Source organism: Zootoca vivipara, chromosome 4 (genome assembly GCF_963506605.1).
Source record: "Zootoca vivipara chromosome 4, rZooViv1.1, whole genome shotgun sequence".
In the NCBI taxonomy this organism is placed as follows: Eukaryota; Metazoa; Chordata; class Lepidosauria; order Squamata; family Lacertidae; genus Zootoca; species Zootoca vivipara.
Window position 1 is genome coordinate 53,579,033 of NC_083279.1, and position 14,718 is coordinate 53,593,750.

The window sequence follows — 14,718 nt, forward strand, 5'->3', positions numbered from 1 at the left end:
AAGGGAGAGAAACTGAAATGCAGAAATTCACCATTCCCTACTCCTGGTTAGCTTTCTTCATTTCATCAGCCTAAATTTGATGGGAGGGGAATTGTTTTCCTGAACAATTGAGAGTCATAACCTGTTGCCAATCTATAGCAAAACATCCAGAGATCTACCTGTAGATCCCGGTCTACCTTCTGCCCACTCCTGAAGACAAGAAGAACTATATGGATATTGTATTATTTGAGGCTATGACTATTTCAGCTTTTACTGAAAGAGAACTTCTCTCTCTTGTTGCTATGACAACATTACCTGGTTTTTTCTCTCCCTACATTTCCTGGAACCAAACTATAAAGTTCTTTTGTAGAACTGAGGTCAGCATTCTCTGTTCTTTATACAGAACTCCATCCTTAATAAAAACAACTTTGATCCCCAAGCAAGAAAGTTTCACTTGTGGGATAAAGTACAGCATTGCGTTTTTCTCCATCCGTCGCAGTAAACTTTGGAAGACTTTACTCTTCCCAGTCCTCTGGCACCAAAGAGATAAATTACTATTACGTGGTACAAGATTAGATTGATTTATAATTGCTATACTTCAAAATGTAGCACAATAAACCTGTGTTTTTTTATTTAAAGAAATACTGTGCAGCGCTCCTGAAGTACAAGGCCGCTAAAACATCCTTTGTGGATGAGAAATAATAAGGGTATTATGGGTGCATTTAAAATTAGTGGGAAATTGCTACTGGCTTCAATGAGATGTGGATTGCATTCTCTGTTGTTATAGCTTGTTTCCATTCTCTCAGTGCATTAGAAAAGGTGGATATGCATTTTCTTGTCCAATTATGAAGACGGGCAGAGAACAGCTATTTGTCTGCTAACATGATATAACAGGTCTGTAATGCAGCAAGTCTCCACTTCAACTTCTTTTGAAAACAAATTATGCCTTCATTTGTCTGCCATGAATAAATGACATGCATACAACTGAATCTGGATGTGTATGTTATCCTGAAGATCCAGAGCGTGCTGGGCTGTATTTAAATCAACATGAATACCCAGAATATAAGAGTTGCTAAACCAAGAGCAGAATGGCCTGATGCTATAGGGGAGTGGAAGCTTTCAACAGCCAGGACCAGCATCAGAGTTAATAATAATAATAATAATAATAATACTAATAATAATAATTTTATTATTTATACGCTGCTCATCTGGCTGGACTTCCCTAGCCACTCTGGGTGGCTTACAGCACATATAAAAAATTGTAAAACATCAAACATTAAAATTTCCCGATACAGGGCTGCCTGTAGTAGGCATTGTCAGGTACCTGTCAAGGCAGGGGGCCCACTGTCAACCTCGAGAACCGCCTGCTCTCCTCCTGGTTCCAATGCCTGTCTGCTGCCCTCTCTGAGCATGCAAGTGGAAACAAGGGAGAGGGGAATTGACTAGGCAACAGAGGTGAAGATGGTCCCATTCAGGGCATGTTGCCTAAGGGTTCCCAAAACCTGGAGTCAGCCCTGGGAAGAACCACCCTCACCAGATGAACGGTGACATGTCAAAAGATTGCGCTGTACCGCAGAGAATTTGGAGATAGTCCAGGGGTCTGTCTGAGGCAGGATTCATCTACTGTGACATCCTAAAAGGCCAGCAAGACACATTGTCGATGAAAGCCCACTCTTGGATATGAAGCTCTGACAATAGAGGTTTAAATTCCAACTCTACAATTCTATGATTCTATGAAAAACAAAAGAGCAGAATTATAAAATGGTGTTCCAGGTGTGCCCTGATCCACAAGCAAGGATACCAAAGGACCCTCCCTCAATGCAAGCTATGACAACAGCTTGTTTCTAGAGGCTCGGGGTGTAAGGCTGTAGTCCTGCAGATGTTTGCTCGCAATTTCAACAAGTAGTAGTTGTGAGCAAGGGTGCATCTTTGAAATACCATATGTAAAAGAGTAAGAGCAACAGCCAGCCAGACTGGTTTAAAAATATCCTCCCACCCTCACCAGAACAGCAGTTGAAACCCAGCAACAAGTCAAGCTTCGTAGGAAGGTTTTCCAAATGAGCTAACAAGAGAATAGGCCAAGTTTTCCCAAAACAAATGCAGGAGACAAACAGGCAAACCAACCACCCACCCACCCATTCTTCAGGTTGGTTTTAGCTGCAATGGAGCAAGCAATAATAAGCATTAGTAAACTCAGAACTCTCTCTTCCCTGCTGTCCCCCATTTCCTTTCATCAAGGAGGCCACCTTAGGATCAGTAGAGGCTAATTTATTTGTGCAAATGGGGCAACTATCCCACCCAGCTATTTGCTCTCAGCCAGTTTAAGAAGCCTGCTTCTTTACTTACAGCCAGTCAAGGTATGGCCACTGGCTGTCAGCCCCCTCCCCCTCCATCTCAGTGCTGTCCATGTATAATTCAGCAAGGATGAGGCCCTGTCATTGGATCTCACTCCATCTACTGTTGGCCTGTCTGCCTTGCACCCTACCTATCCCATTGAACACCAGCCTCCACTGCAAGTTAGGATGCTCTCCAAGGTGCTGATGGCAATAAGCCTCTCTTTTGTCCCCTGAAGACCAGTGTAAGTACTTCTGCATTGCCCAGAGAAAAACAAAATGGAGTAAAAAGACACACAGGGGGACCTTCTAACTGCTCCTACAACAGCGTCAGGTCCAGTCCAAAGACAGTATTTCTTCTTTAGGTGCAGAGGCATCCCTGCATGAATGAAAGGGGAGGAGCCTTCATTTGTGCAGGGAATAGCCGCGCTAGAAGCACCATCAGAGCAAAGGCCCACCCACAACTTCCAGAAGAGTAGGTACTCCTTGAATTGTGCAGCTTGAGCCCAATAACTGATCTGATTGTAGGTTCCTGGGCCAGAGTTAGGACCACCAGCATCCTCATTCCAACACTGGGACCTTGCACTAAATTGTCTCAGTGAAGAAATTCATAGGATGGGAACATTTATATATATATATTATATATATATATATAATATATATATATATATATATATATATATATATAGGCCTTTTCCCTGTCATCAATGATCATACAGCGACGACTTTTTACTGCCATACAATGATGTGACTAGAGCATTCTGGAAGTGCAGCAAGCCCTATCATGGCTAAGTTTGTTGAGAACTTTTATTTCCCCTTACGCCTTGCCAAATTAGTCTGCCTTAGTTCTGCAGCTTTGAATTCTTGTTAGTTTTATGGGGATTTTTAAAAACATTGTTCTATGATTTGTACTGTGTTTTCTATCCCGTTTATGTACACGGCTTGGGTTTTCTTTTGCACAGTGTGGATTAGAAACTCTAGAATGAATGAATAACTAAATAAATAAAAACTCACCCTTAGCTTAATGAGAGTAAACCATCTTCATGAGCAGAAGGAATGTGTCATCGTGTTCTTAAAATGACGCGCAATGCAACTCTACATATGTCAAGGTTGAAAAAGTATGTCTAAAGGTATTTTCAAGTGCCTCTAGGAAATAGGCACAGATACTCTATCTAGCTCCATCTATACACTCCATAGGAAAAAAGAGCCTTGGGAAGACATCAAAGGCACAACAAAGCCGATTAACTGAAACAGAAAAATCCAGCGTCTCTGAAAGATCTGAGCTCTTGTGCAGTATATATTTTAACAGATGAGCAATCTCCCTTCAGTTACCATTTTATTCTTCCCTTTTACGGAAGCTTATCAGATCTCACTGCTTGATTCCCTCAAATCTATTCATCTTCAAGACATGCTGTTAAGAGTAGCAAGTTGCAACTGAGAAGAACTGCGCTGGAGATACCGGGGTACTGGTTCTTCTATTGAATGTATAATGCGATCAGATATGGATAGGAAATGAGGCTATGTATCATGTATACCCAGAATGATTTCAAGGGTCTGAGTGCGGGTTCCTTTGTAGCCAAAATGGCATTATCCATGCACAAGCAGGAAGTAACAGCTGGCTTGGGGAAACTACCAGATTGGCAGGTGTAAAGGTGCAATATTTTCGTGGGGCAAGAGCACCAGAAGTAGAGGGTGCAGGAGAGACTCAAGCACAGCTCAATAGTCTTAGCTTCCTCTGTGGCCACAGAATGCTGATTGATTGATTGATTGATTGATTGGGCTGGCAGGGGGAGGGGCAGAAAAGTGAGTGGAAGGGAGAAGCAATGGAGTATTCAGAGCAGGAGCATTCCACACTGCAGCATTTGGTTGCACCTTCTACCAATACTTGCATAACTTTGCATATAGAGTGTAAGCAACCATCATGCTCTCAGGACATTCACGTGATAGTTTAGAAAATGAAAGGGACACATTATTCATTATCTAGGCGATGGCTCTGTTTCTGGCTAGCCAAATCAATCTACCAATTCAGTTCAGAGATTCGCTGATAGGTGGCCATGGATCAGACCAGTCTATGAAATGTTACAAACTGGGAGGAATTTATAAAGGAGCCCAGTGAGACTTCTTGAAATCCTTGCAACATTTCAAACCTTAACAAGGGCTCCCATTGGTTGGGGTCCTAACCTATACTTTGCATTATGGGAAAACCATTACAGTCTGTGGCATGTCAGAAGATTCAGGACAGATGAAAGAAAACACTTCTTCACACAGTGCATAATTAAACTGTAAAATTTAATCCCACAAGATGGAGTGATGGCCACCAATTTGGGTGGCTTTTAAGAAGGATTAGACCAATTCACGGAGAATAAGACTATCAAGAGCTACTAGCAACAGAGGCCATGTTCTGTCTCCACTGTCAGAAGCAGAGTGCCTCTGAATACTATTTGCTGGAAATTACAAGTGCTTGGGAGTGCAGCTGTACTCAAATCCTGCTTCTGGGTTTTTCACAGACATCTGGCTAGCCTTTGGGAGAATGGGATGCTGAGCTAGATGGGCCATTGGCCTGATCCAGCAGACTTGTCCTATGTTCTGACTTGCACATATTGTTCACGTGGAAAACAAAGCACACCAGAGCTATTCTTAAAAGATTTCTCCTGGGGAATTAAAAGGATAACCTGCATTAAGCATTAAAAAAATAAATAAAATAAACCATACCCATTAATTACATCTTGTCCTTTAAATACTCTTTCAAGTGATTAAAACATGACATTGACATGGTTCTAACACTTTTTGGCTGCATCTAGAGGGTTTTCACTTCAGAGACGGCAAACAATAGGGTTAATTAGAAACATCTAACTCTCAAAATGCTATAAAAAAATTCCTTCAGTAGCTGTTCCACAAGTTCAAAGCACCATTTCCTCTTCCACATCAAATCCTGTCACTCCCACACATACAAGCATACGGATAGTGGCACAGATTTTCCTTGAGAAAGCTAGCTGTTAAAAAAAGGCAGCGGGGGGGGGGGAATAAGGAAATATGGGGTAGGATGAAAGCCTTTCAAAGCAAACTGTCTTGAAGGAAATTGCATCCACTGCAGCAATGCACATGCTGCAGGGTTTATACTGTGGCATGCCACCCCAATCTCTGAGCAGTGATTCCAGGGGTTCCAGGCACTTACCCAGGGATCCATTGCCCTGGAATGAGGGGCAGAGGAGACTGCAGCATCTTTATACCGTAGTATATGGTTTATCTACACATACTGTATGTACAATCTGAGCCTATGATGGAAGGGCTCACAGCATTAACAGCCCAGAAGGTCTTGCTTGCTTCTCCCACAGCTACAGCCTTGGATTCAAACAGAAATCAAGCATGGCTTTCACTCTCTGGCTTCTGCTTGCTTCTAGCCAAGCTTTTTCTCACATTCTTGGCTTTTTTCTCATCTCGCTACCAGCCAGGTGGGGGACGTGGGTGGTAATGTGGGTTAAACCACAGAGCCTAGGACTTGCTGATCGGAAGGTTGGTAGTTTGAATCCGCACAATGGGGTGAGCTCCCCATTGCTCGGTCCCTGCTCCTGCCAACTTAGCAGTGCAAGTAGATAAATAGGTACTGCTCCGGCAGGAAGGTAAACGGCGTTTCCGTGCGCTGCTCTGGTTCACCAGAAGCAGCTTAATCATGCTGGCCACATGACCCGGAAGCTGTACGCCGGCTCCCTTGGGCAGTAAAGCGAGATGAACACTGCAATCTGAGTCGTCCGTGATGGTCAGGTCCCTTTACCTTTACCAGCCAGGTGAGGGAGGGGGCCCACCCCCATGTCCTCTGGCAGAGAGGAAATCCCTTTCTTATATTAAGGACCCATGCTTAGGAGGCATTGTGTCCCTTGCCTGGCTACATGAACAATGAGATCATTCATTTGACTATAACCCTTGCTGGATCCAGAGGTTTAGAAGGGCAGCGGGCATCATACAGTCTAATAATCCCACCCCACCTCTGGGTGTAGCCAGGATTTTTGTTAGGAGGCAGGCTTTTGTTGGGGGGGGGGGCAGAACCTCAGAATTGTATTGATTTGGGGGGGGGCAGTTACCCCCTGGGGTATGCCCATGACTCCACCCCCCCAAAAACTCACAGCAACTCACAGGTATCTGAAGAAGTGTGCATGCACACGAAAGCTCATACCAAAATAAAAACTTAGTTAGTCTTTAAGGTGCTACTGAAGGAATTTTTTTATTTTGCTTCGACTCAGACCAACACGGCTACCTACCTGTAACTAGCAATATTATTGTTACATTGTTTCCTTTCTTTATTTCCCAAAATTTATACCCCGCTTGTCTGTAACCAAACCTCAACCGCATCTTACTGACAAAACGCTACCCCGCCCCATGTCTAACAAGAAAACAGACCACCTGGTAACCTGCAAAAGGCAGGAGAGACGCCAGGTCTGGTCGCGAATCTACAGGCAAGCTGCACTGCTTCTAAAAATAGTTTATTAAAAAAAAACCAAGGAAGAGCGAGGGATGAAATGGCCCTACCGGAGTTCCCGCCCCACCCAGACAGCCATCAGACAGCCACCGGGGCTCCTGCGCCCCCTCCTTCGGCTTCCTTCCTTCCTCCCCCCCGCCCCACATTCGCTCCCATTATTATCGCAGGCGCCTCGGGGGTGCGCGCGTGTGTGTTTGTGTGCGTGCGCGGAGGGCGGTTGTAGTTGCGCGGCGCTTCCGCTAGGGGTCTCTGCGGAGGGCCGGCCTTGCTGCCGCCGCCGCTGCTTTGGGTGGGCTGGGATATCATCAGCTGACTCGCCTTTTCCTCGGCGGAGCTCGGCTGGTGTTGCTGCTGCAGCTCCCTTCCATTCCTCAGCAGCGCAGAGGCGGGGACGAGGAAGCCGAGCCGCCGGCTGGATTTCGCCGCTCTCCCTTCTCCAGCGGGAGCCTCCGCTCCTTCCCCCGCCAACCGCGATGCTGCCGCATTTAGCCGGGCTGCTCCTCGCGGCCTCGTGGCTCGCCGACGCTTTGGAGGTAAGGCGGGCGCCGGGGATGGGGTGGGGTGGGAGTGGGTGGGAGACACGGCATAATGAAGGGGCTGCCCTCCCGGTTGCTGCTGCTGCCCACCGGGATCTTGGCTCCGTGGGAGGGGGCCTTGCGAGGGGGCGTCCCCGGCCCCCCTCCTGGACCAGAGGTCTCTCTCTCTCTTCCCCCCCCCCCGCCTGAACAATGGGCTCCGCCGAGAGGTGGGGCGGGGAGGTGGGACGCGCCGACTTGGAGGCTTCTTGGAGGGAGGGGGGTGCCCGGGTCGTGCGCCTCCTCGGTGCTGGTGGGGGATTTCGCGACCGACAGTCTCCGGGAAGCTGGGAGGAGGGGGGGGGAGAAGGAGGAGGAGGGCGAGGTGCGCCGTCTTGGCGATCCGCCTCCCGTGTGTTTGGCTTTTGGCAGAGCCGCGATCGCGTCGCCTGGCCGCTGCGTGGCTTTTGTTGCCGTCCTGGAGAGAGAGAGATCTGGGTTGCCCCGGTGTGGCGAACCTGGGGGTGGGAAACCGAACCGGGAAGGGCGGGGAGGAGAGAGAGACCCACCGCGGGGAAGATCGGGAGAGGAGACGGCAGGCATCCCGCCGCTTTCCCGCCTCTCCTCGCCTCGTTCTTCTTCCTCCTCTTCTTTCTCTGCGCTCCAGTGCGGAAAACAAGCGGGAGACAGGCGGTTAAGGACCACCCGTCTATCCAGCCGTCCATTGGGGAGGGGGGGGGAGTCAAGTTTTTGGATCAGGTGCCTCTGAGTAACTTGAGAGCGGCTCCTGCGGAATAGCCGCCCCCCCTTGCACAAGGCAGCCCCCCGCTTCCTGAAAAAGAAAGCAGAAGCCAGCCTCCCCCCCCCCGTCTGTTCCCACAACTGGCAGGACTTGCTTCTGGGAGGGAGCACTTTCCACTCTCCCCCATTTCATTTATCCGAGAGCGCCTTGCAGACTTTGTTTGGATGCAAGAGAGAGAGAGGGGTGTGTGTGTGTGTGTGTCGTGGGGGGTGACTTCTCTCTCCCCCCGCCCGCCGTCTTGCGGGAGGAAATCGCCTTGGCCGCTCGTGTTTTTCAGGGGCACCTCCACGCGTTATAAGGAGGGGAGTGGAGTGCTCTTAGGATGGGCGTTTAGGGAGCCGATGGAAAGGAAATGGGTTGGCGGGGAAGATTAAGAGCAAGAAGATGGCGCCTCTGCAGTGCAGCAAGGAAGCGCTGTAATAATGGGAGCTGCAGCCTGGAGCAACCCTCACCGCTAGGTGTTGGAAACAACTCTCCTTTCCCATTCATCTAACTGCCCGCCAGGCAGCCAGGGCTGGGTGCAACGGACTGGAGCCTGGGCACGCGACTGGGCAGTGTGGGGGAGCGGGTGCTCTTCCCCTTCTTCCTTAAACTGGGGTCTGCCTTGTGCTTGGCTTGGCTGTCTGCTTTTCTTCTCCTTGCGCTTTCAGAAAGAATCTGTTAGGTCCAGACATCATTCAGTGGTCGAGGCTGCGGTTTTGACCAGCCTGCTCCCCTCTTATTTTAAAGGTGGGGGAGATTAGGGGAGTGGCAGAAGTGCCACACCTCTTTTGGAGACTGTTGGGGAAAGAATCTAGGATTTAATTTGTCCTCATTAAGAATAATGTGCAAATCACTGTATTTGTCAGTCCCGAAGAGATAGGGAAAAGAAAAATACCTCCATTCACATAGAGTAAGGAGGAATACAGTTGCTTCTTCTTTTTTTTGCAGGGATGGATGTTAGCCATTATCTCTTGATCTTCTTTTTTGCTTGTTTTTGCAAACCTTTCTTCTTCCAGACTAGCTGCCTCTCCTTCGTTGCAAATCACAGTGCAGTTCTGTCTGCTTCTGCTCAGAAGTGAGTCTCCTAGGGTTTGACTGGACTTACTCTCAGGGTGTAGTCTGTAATCCTATGCTACGCAAGCCAAGTCCAAGTGAAATTATTGAGACTTGCGGTGGAATCCTAAACGTACCTACTCCTAAGTAAGTCCCACTGAGTTCCGTGAGGCAAGGATTGCATCCTTAGTTCTGAGTCATTGTGTAGGGGCTGTAAGAGTATTGTTTGTTTGCTTAATTAAAAGCATTTCTAAACTGCTTAATTCTTAGAATTTCTCAGTGCCACACAGGAATGGAACATTAAAAGCAATAAAACGATACCCTAGAAACAGATATTGTGCAGCATAAAAAACCTTATCTTAAAGCAGGAATTCAGTACTACCAGGGCCCACTCTTATGGGTTAGGGAAAGCCTGTGCAATAGGAGGTTTTAAGCAACTGATGGATGATGCTTCACTTGTGTGGAGTGGGTGGAATATCCAGACAAAATGCAATCTGCAAAAGAGCAGCTAGGCAGAAATTCACTGATTCCCCCCCCTTTTTTTTTGCATTGGAGTCATAGCCTCATGTGTCACCTTTAAGATAGGAATGCCTTCAAGCATCTTCTGAGCGCTATTTTTTTAAGGCGGGATGAGTTGCCTGCCTTTTCCAGGAGGAGTGCAATCCACTCACAGGGCAACTTGAGCAGTCACTGCAAGTCATTTGCCCAAACCTGCTTTAACAAACCTACAGTGAACCAGGCTTAAGTCACTAAGCCACCAGAATAGCTCACAATTCAAATGTTGGTTTTACTCATAGGGTTATAAGGCCACCCTGAGGGTCATCTACTCTAACCCTCTCAAATAAATCGTATTATTTGCACAGTGCGTTTTTTTTATTTATTTAATTTACTGACTCCAAAGTAGAATCGATGCTGCGCAGTGAAGTAAAAAGGACAAAATGTCGACTAGACTTTCTCTTTTTGCACACGGAGCCTAAGTTCCCGGAGCCATGTGGTGAATAGCTTTCCTATCCTAGTTTCTAACACTGATTCTAGTCCAGATCCTGTTCTTCCAGGACCCCGGAACACAACAGCACTTTTCCCCACCTGCAGTTTCAGCAACTGGTATTCAGAACAGGGCCTTCTCTAGGGCCGGGTCCGGTGGCTGAGAGGCGCGGCGGATGCAGTCCTAGGCGCGCCTCTCAGCTGTTCAGGCCGCTCTGCGGAGGCGCGCGGGCCTGGGACCGCCTCCACCGCGCGCAGGGGCGGCCAGGCTGGATGGCGCAGGGTGGCGGCCAGGCTGGATGGCGCAGGGTGGCGGCCCTCCAGACGGCAGCTGCGCCCGCCCGCCCGTCGCACCGGGAAACGGGGCGGGGGCACCAGAGGGATCCGTTGCGCCAGGCATGCTTAAGATGGCCCTGATTCAGAAGTCACACTGCCTCCCAACAGCGGAAGGTAGAATGTAGGATCAGGGCTAGTAGCCTTTGAAAGCCTTATGCTTCATGAAACTACTCCTCTAATCCAAGTTGGGGGCTGGTTGTGAGACACACACACACACCCCCACCCAGCATAAAGGTGTGCTGGTGGGGTAGGTTACAGTGTCAGTCCCTGCTGGTCCCAGAAACTGTTCTTTCCTGCCAGGGCTGTCTTGGAGAACCCTATTTTTACCTGCCCCAGGATGAGGAGCTGTTTACAAGCTTCCTTCATATGCGACAGAGCCTATCTCTGGCATGTAAGGTCTGGCCCCAAGCATAACACTCTGTTGTACCTTGGTTCAAACTGAACCCTCAGCAATATTGTTAACCCTTTTCCATGGGTGCATAAGAATTAAGACAAGGGACACATCAGTCCCTCTCATGGTGAACTTGGTGCCCTTGTACCGAGAGAAAGGGAGCAAAAATGATGCCATTTTGAGACAAAATCAGTAGTGTTGGGGAAGCTCAGAGGTTTGCAGAAGTACCAGAGGAAAAAGGTGAATTGGCTGGTTTGAGCCTTTGACAGTTTATAGGATCCTGGAGGAAGGCATGGCTATCTGGATGTCAACCGGGACAGAAGTAGTCCTGTTGGAGGAGGGTTTGGGAGTCTCTGTCCCTCTGGATATTATTGGACAACTCCCATCAGGACAGCAGGTAGCACAGCTACTGGTCAGGGGTGATGGGAGTTGTATTATTATTACTATTATTAGTATTACAATTTATTACCCGCCCTTCAACCCAAGCTCCAAGGGCGGTTTACAACAATTAAAACACAACATTGTACTACAACAACATCTGGACAGCCGCACCTTCCCCAGGGAGAGAACTTACATTGCAACATATTGTTGCACATTCCAGTTGCTTTTCGTTTTATAAAATGAAACCATCCTACTGTACTGAACTAATTTACATGGCCTTGTTCTGAAGAATGTCAGACCCATTAGGATAGGATTGGTGTTGTGATGAACAATATTGTCTACAGTTGCAAAGCCTTCTCTGCTTTCAGTTATTATGGCCTTGGATAGATTTTTCTTTTCACTCTCTCCCCCACCCTCTGGCATCATTTGCTGCAAATTGTCAGATTTCAGTGTTAACCCAATTGGACATAATTAAATTGTTTTTGTGAAGCTCATTTTATAAAACAAAATTATGTGCTGAAGATGTTAATTACAGCCTTAACTGGAGATTTATTATTTCTGTTGAATGTTGAAATCATTCCAAGGCCAATGTTTACAAAGGAAGTACTGTAGTAACTTAGAATGTAAGCTCGTAGAAAATAAAGATGCTTATTTAATTTCCAAACCTGAGGCTTGAGTGCTGCCTTTCAGCCAAAATAAAATCTATTGTCTGTGGAAGTTGCTCAGGTTTGAGTTTTGGTGAGACCCAGGATTAGGGATAAAGACCTTGTGGTCCTCCAAATTTTAATGGATTACAACAGGGGTGGCCAACTCTGAAGAGACGGTGATCTACTCACAGTTAAAAACTGGCAGTGATCTAACCCCCTTTGGGGTGTTCAGGTCAAAGTTGTTAAGCTTTTTTTAGGGAGGAGGAAAGCCTCATTTTTTAGGGGTTCGGGTCAGAGTTGTTGAACTTTTCTGAGGCGGGAAAGCCCTGTTTTTTGGGGGGGTAGAGGGCTAAAATGTTGAGCATTTTTTAGGGGAGCCAAAGTTGTTGAGCTTCTTTGAGGGGAGCCAGTGATCTACCACAGACATCCAGTGATCTACCAATAGATCACGATCTACCTGTTGGACGTGCCTGGATTACAACTTCCTTATAGCATTTGAAATTTGCCACCTGACATGTTCACCATTTGGTGGTGCGTGCCTGGATCTTGCCTGTTTTCCCATCCTATAGAATTCTATGCATTATATTTTGTCTGCACAATCAGAATGAATTTCAGGAACCAAAAAGTTGTATTGAAAAAAATAAGACTTTCGAGCTGTTTGGCCCCCAAATGGCAACTAGGCATTGCATTTTGGCGACTGTGACCCTGTTTTAAGGAGCCATTTGACACCTAGCTTATAAATCTGAGTTTCTAACACCGCTTCCCTAGCTCCCCGCCAGCATGGCCAGTGGTCAGGGATGTTACGAGCTTTAGTCCAACAATGTATGGAGAGCTTCTGGTTCCCTCCAGTGACTGGGAGCAGCTTGGTGCAGGAATGCCTCTTAAAATGTCTTCGGTGTTCATACAAGATATGTTATGCAGTGGTGTGCATTAGGTGATTATATTTAAGATGCAGAATAGAATGATTTAAGTCACCAAGAGATAAAGGCCTTGGCCATTCTTTCTGCTACACATATGCATGCACATAAAATGTTTATCGTTTATATGGTATAAGTATTCAAACATGTTGACTAAGTAGAACTTTTGTACTAGCTAGCGGAGTGTTCTTTGTTACATATTTTAACAAACTGAATACATGACCATATTTCTTACAGTTTTATGAAATAGTGGGTTGTACATTGCTTATTGAATGGGAAAGTTACAGGTTGACACAACAAATAAACTTGGCTACAGACGTGAAGTGCATCAGTTTTATTTGATCGGCAACAATAGCTGTAGTATAGCAATATTTTGCCTGTTGGGTTTTTAATTTTTTCATGAGCCTGATGGTTTTAATATTGTAATATAAAACCAGACTCAATATCCAAATATGCAGCTAGTCATCAGTATTGTGACTGTATGCAACTGTTTGTGCCCAAATGATACACTTTCTTTTGTTTACTACAAAATTGGTGGTTTCTATTTTCAACTTTTAATTTTTCCTGCTCTCAGATGTCAGAAACTAAAATACATGTTCTTTGGTAGTATAGGGTTGCAGAAGTCCAAAGTGTGCTATTTCTAGCACTGGGTATATTTGCTGGCACAATGCTAAATGCAGTTTTTTGTGGTCTAAAACTAAAATCCCATGACCAACGCTCGGGATTTGTACTCCTTTCTCTTAGCCTTTTATATAAGACTTCCTACTCCAGTTCATTTTTATATATTCCAGGTCACAAAGGCTATAGTTATTGATCTGAACGTTCCAGCAAACTATGGTTAGTGCTAAGCAGGAAACAGGAGGAAGTTGCATGTGAGGAGAAGAGGCTTGTTTCCAATTTTTCAAACCATGGTTTGGACGATTGCTTAAATAGAGCCTGTAACATAGCCATAATCCTCAGGACAACTTGGTTGTATTCAACAGAACTGACTGATTTAAAGATGGACCAGAGACATTGCTGGTTTGTTTTTACTTCTTGTTCAGGACGTGCAAAAGCCACTCTTCCCTCTCTTTCACTATCTGTTCCTAATTGTATATTTTGCACTCTGACTAATCTTGCTATCTATGAGTCTTGCTCTTAAGTTGACTCTGAGTCATGTATGTGGCCATGTTCCTCATGGTATTTGAAATACTTTGCATACGTTTACTACTGCCTCTGGTTGCAGGACTATATAGTTACATCTGAGGACATGTTGATACAGGCCTATGTTATGTGGTCATCAGTTGTGGTTTTCTTGATTCCTATTTGCCCTGACTGAAGCCTGGTGCCCATACCCTGATTCCACATGTTCATATCCCAGACCCCAGAGGCCAGGAGTAGGCTGAGAATCTGCTGTGTGTTTGGGAACTAGCTATTTCCCAAATAGTCAAGTCTTTGTGGTGACTTGTTAACATTCAGAGATGGCAGTGTGATTCATTGGTTACGTTCAAAGGTTGGATAGGTGGTGTTCAGCTTATTTCTTTTCTTCAGAACAATACTGAACCTAGAAAAAAAGAGTTCTGTGTAACATTAAAATCAACATCCTGGATTTTTAAAAGATAAATTGGACTAGTAGAGGCATTGTCCCACTAATTCCGAGTCTGTTTTAGCATAGCTACTAAAAAAATGGTAATCTCGCCGATGTATTTAGACCTTTCATGGTCTGAAATATTTGAACTGCCAAAGTGATTGATTAAAACAAATTCAGACCCTGCTTGGTTCAAACCTACAGGCACGACCTGTCTTTTAAGTGACCCATAAGGCTGTATTCCACCTGCTGTTTGGTGTCTTCCAACGCTCCTTCTAATTAAACTGAAAATGTAGGATTGCCATTAATTTCCAAAGCTTCAAAAGAGGGGACTCTTGGGAGCTGGGTGAATGTGTC

General features: G+C 46.1%; 1 protein-coding gene across 4 annotated transcripts in view; it reads left to right on the forward strand.

Moving 5' to 3' along the window:
- Positions 1-7,086: 7,086 nt before the first annotated feature.
- The window catches only part of APP (amyloid beta precursor protein), a 143,100-nt gene continuing 135,468 nt past the window's right edge, over positions 7,087-14,718 (forward strand). For 3 of the 4 annotated variants that reach the window (XM_035114850.2, XM_035114851.2, XM_035114852.2), the window contains exon 1: positions 7,087-7,319. In XM_035114850.2, the coding sequence (XP_034970741.1) occupies positions 7,260-7,319 (60 nt within the window). In that variant the 5' untranslated portion in view covers positions 7,087-7,259. The remainder of the gene's footprint in view (positions 7,320-14,718) is intronic. The other variant, XM_035114849.2, reaches the window with a different exon arrangement.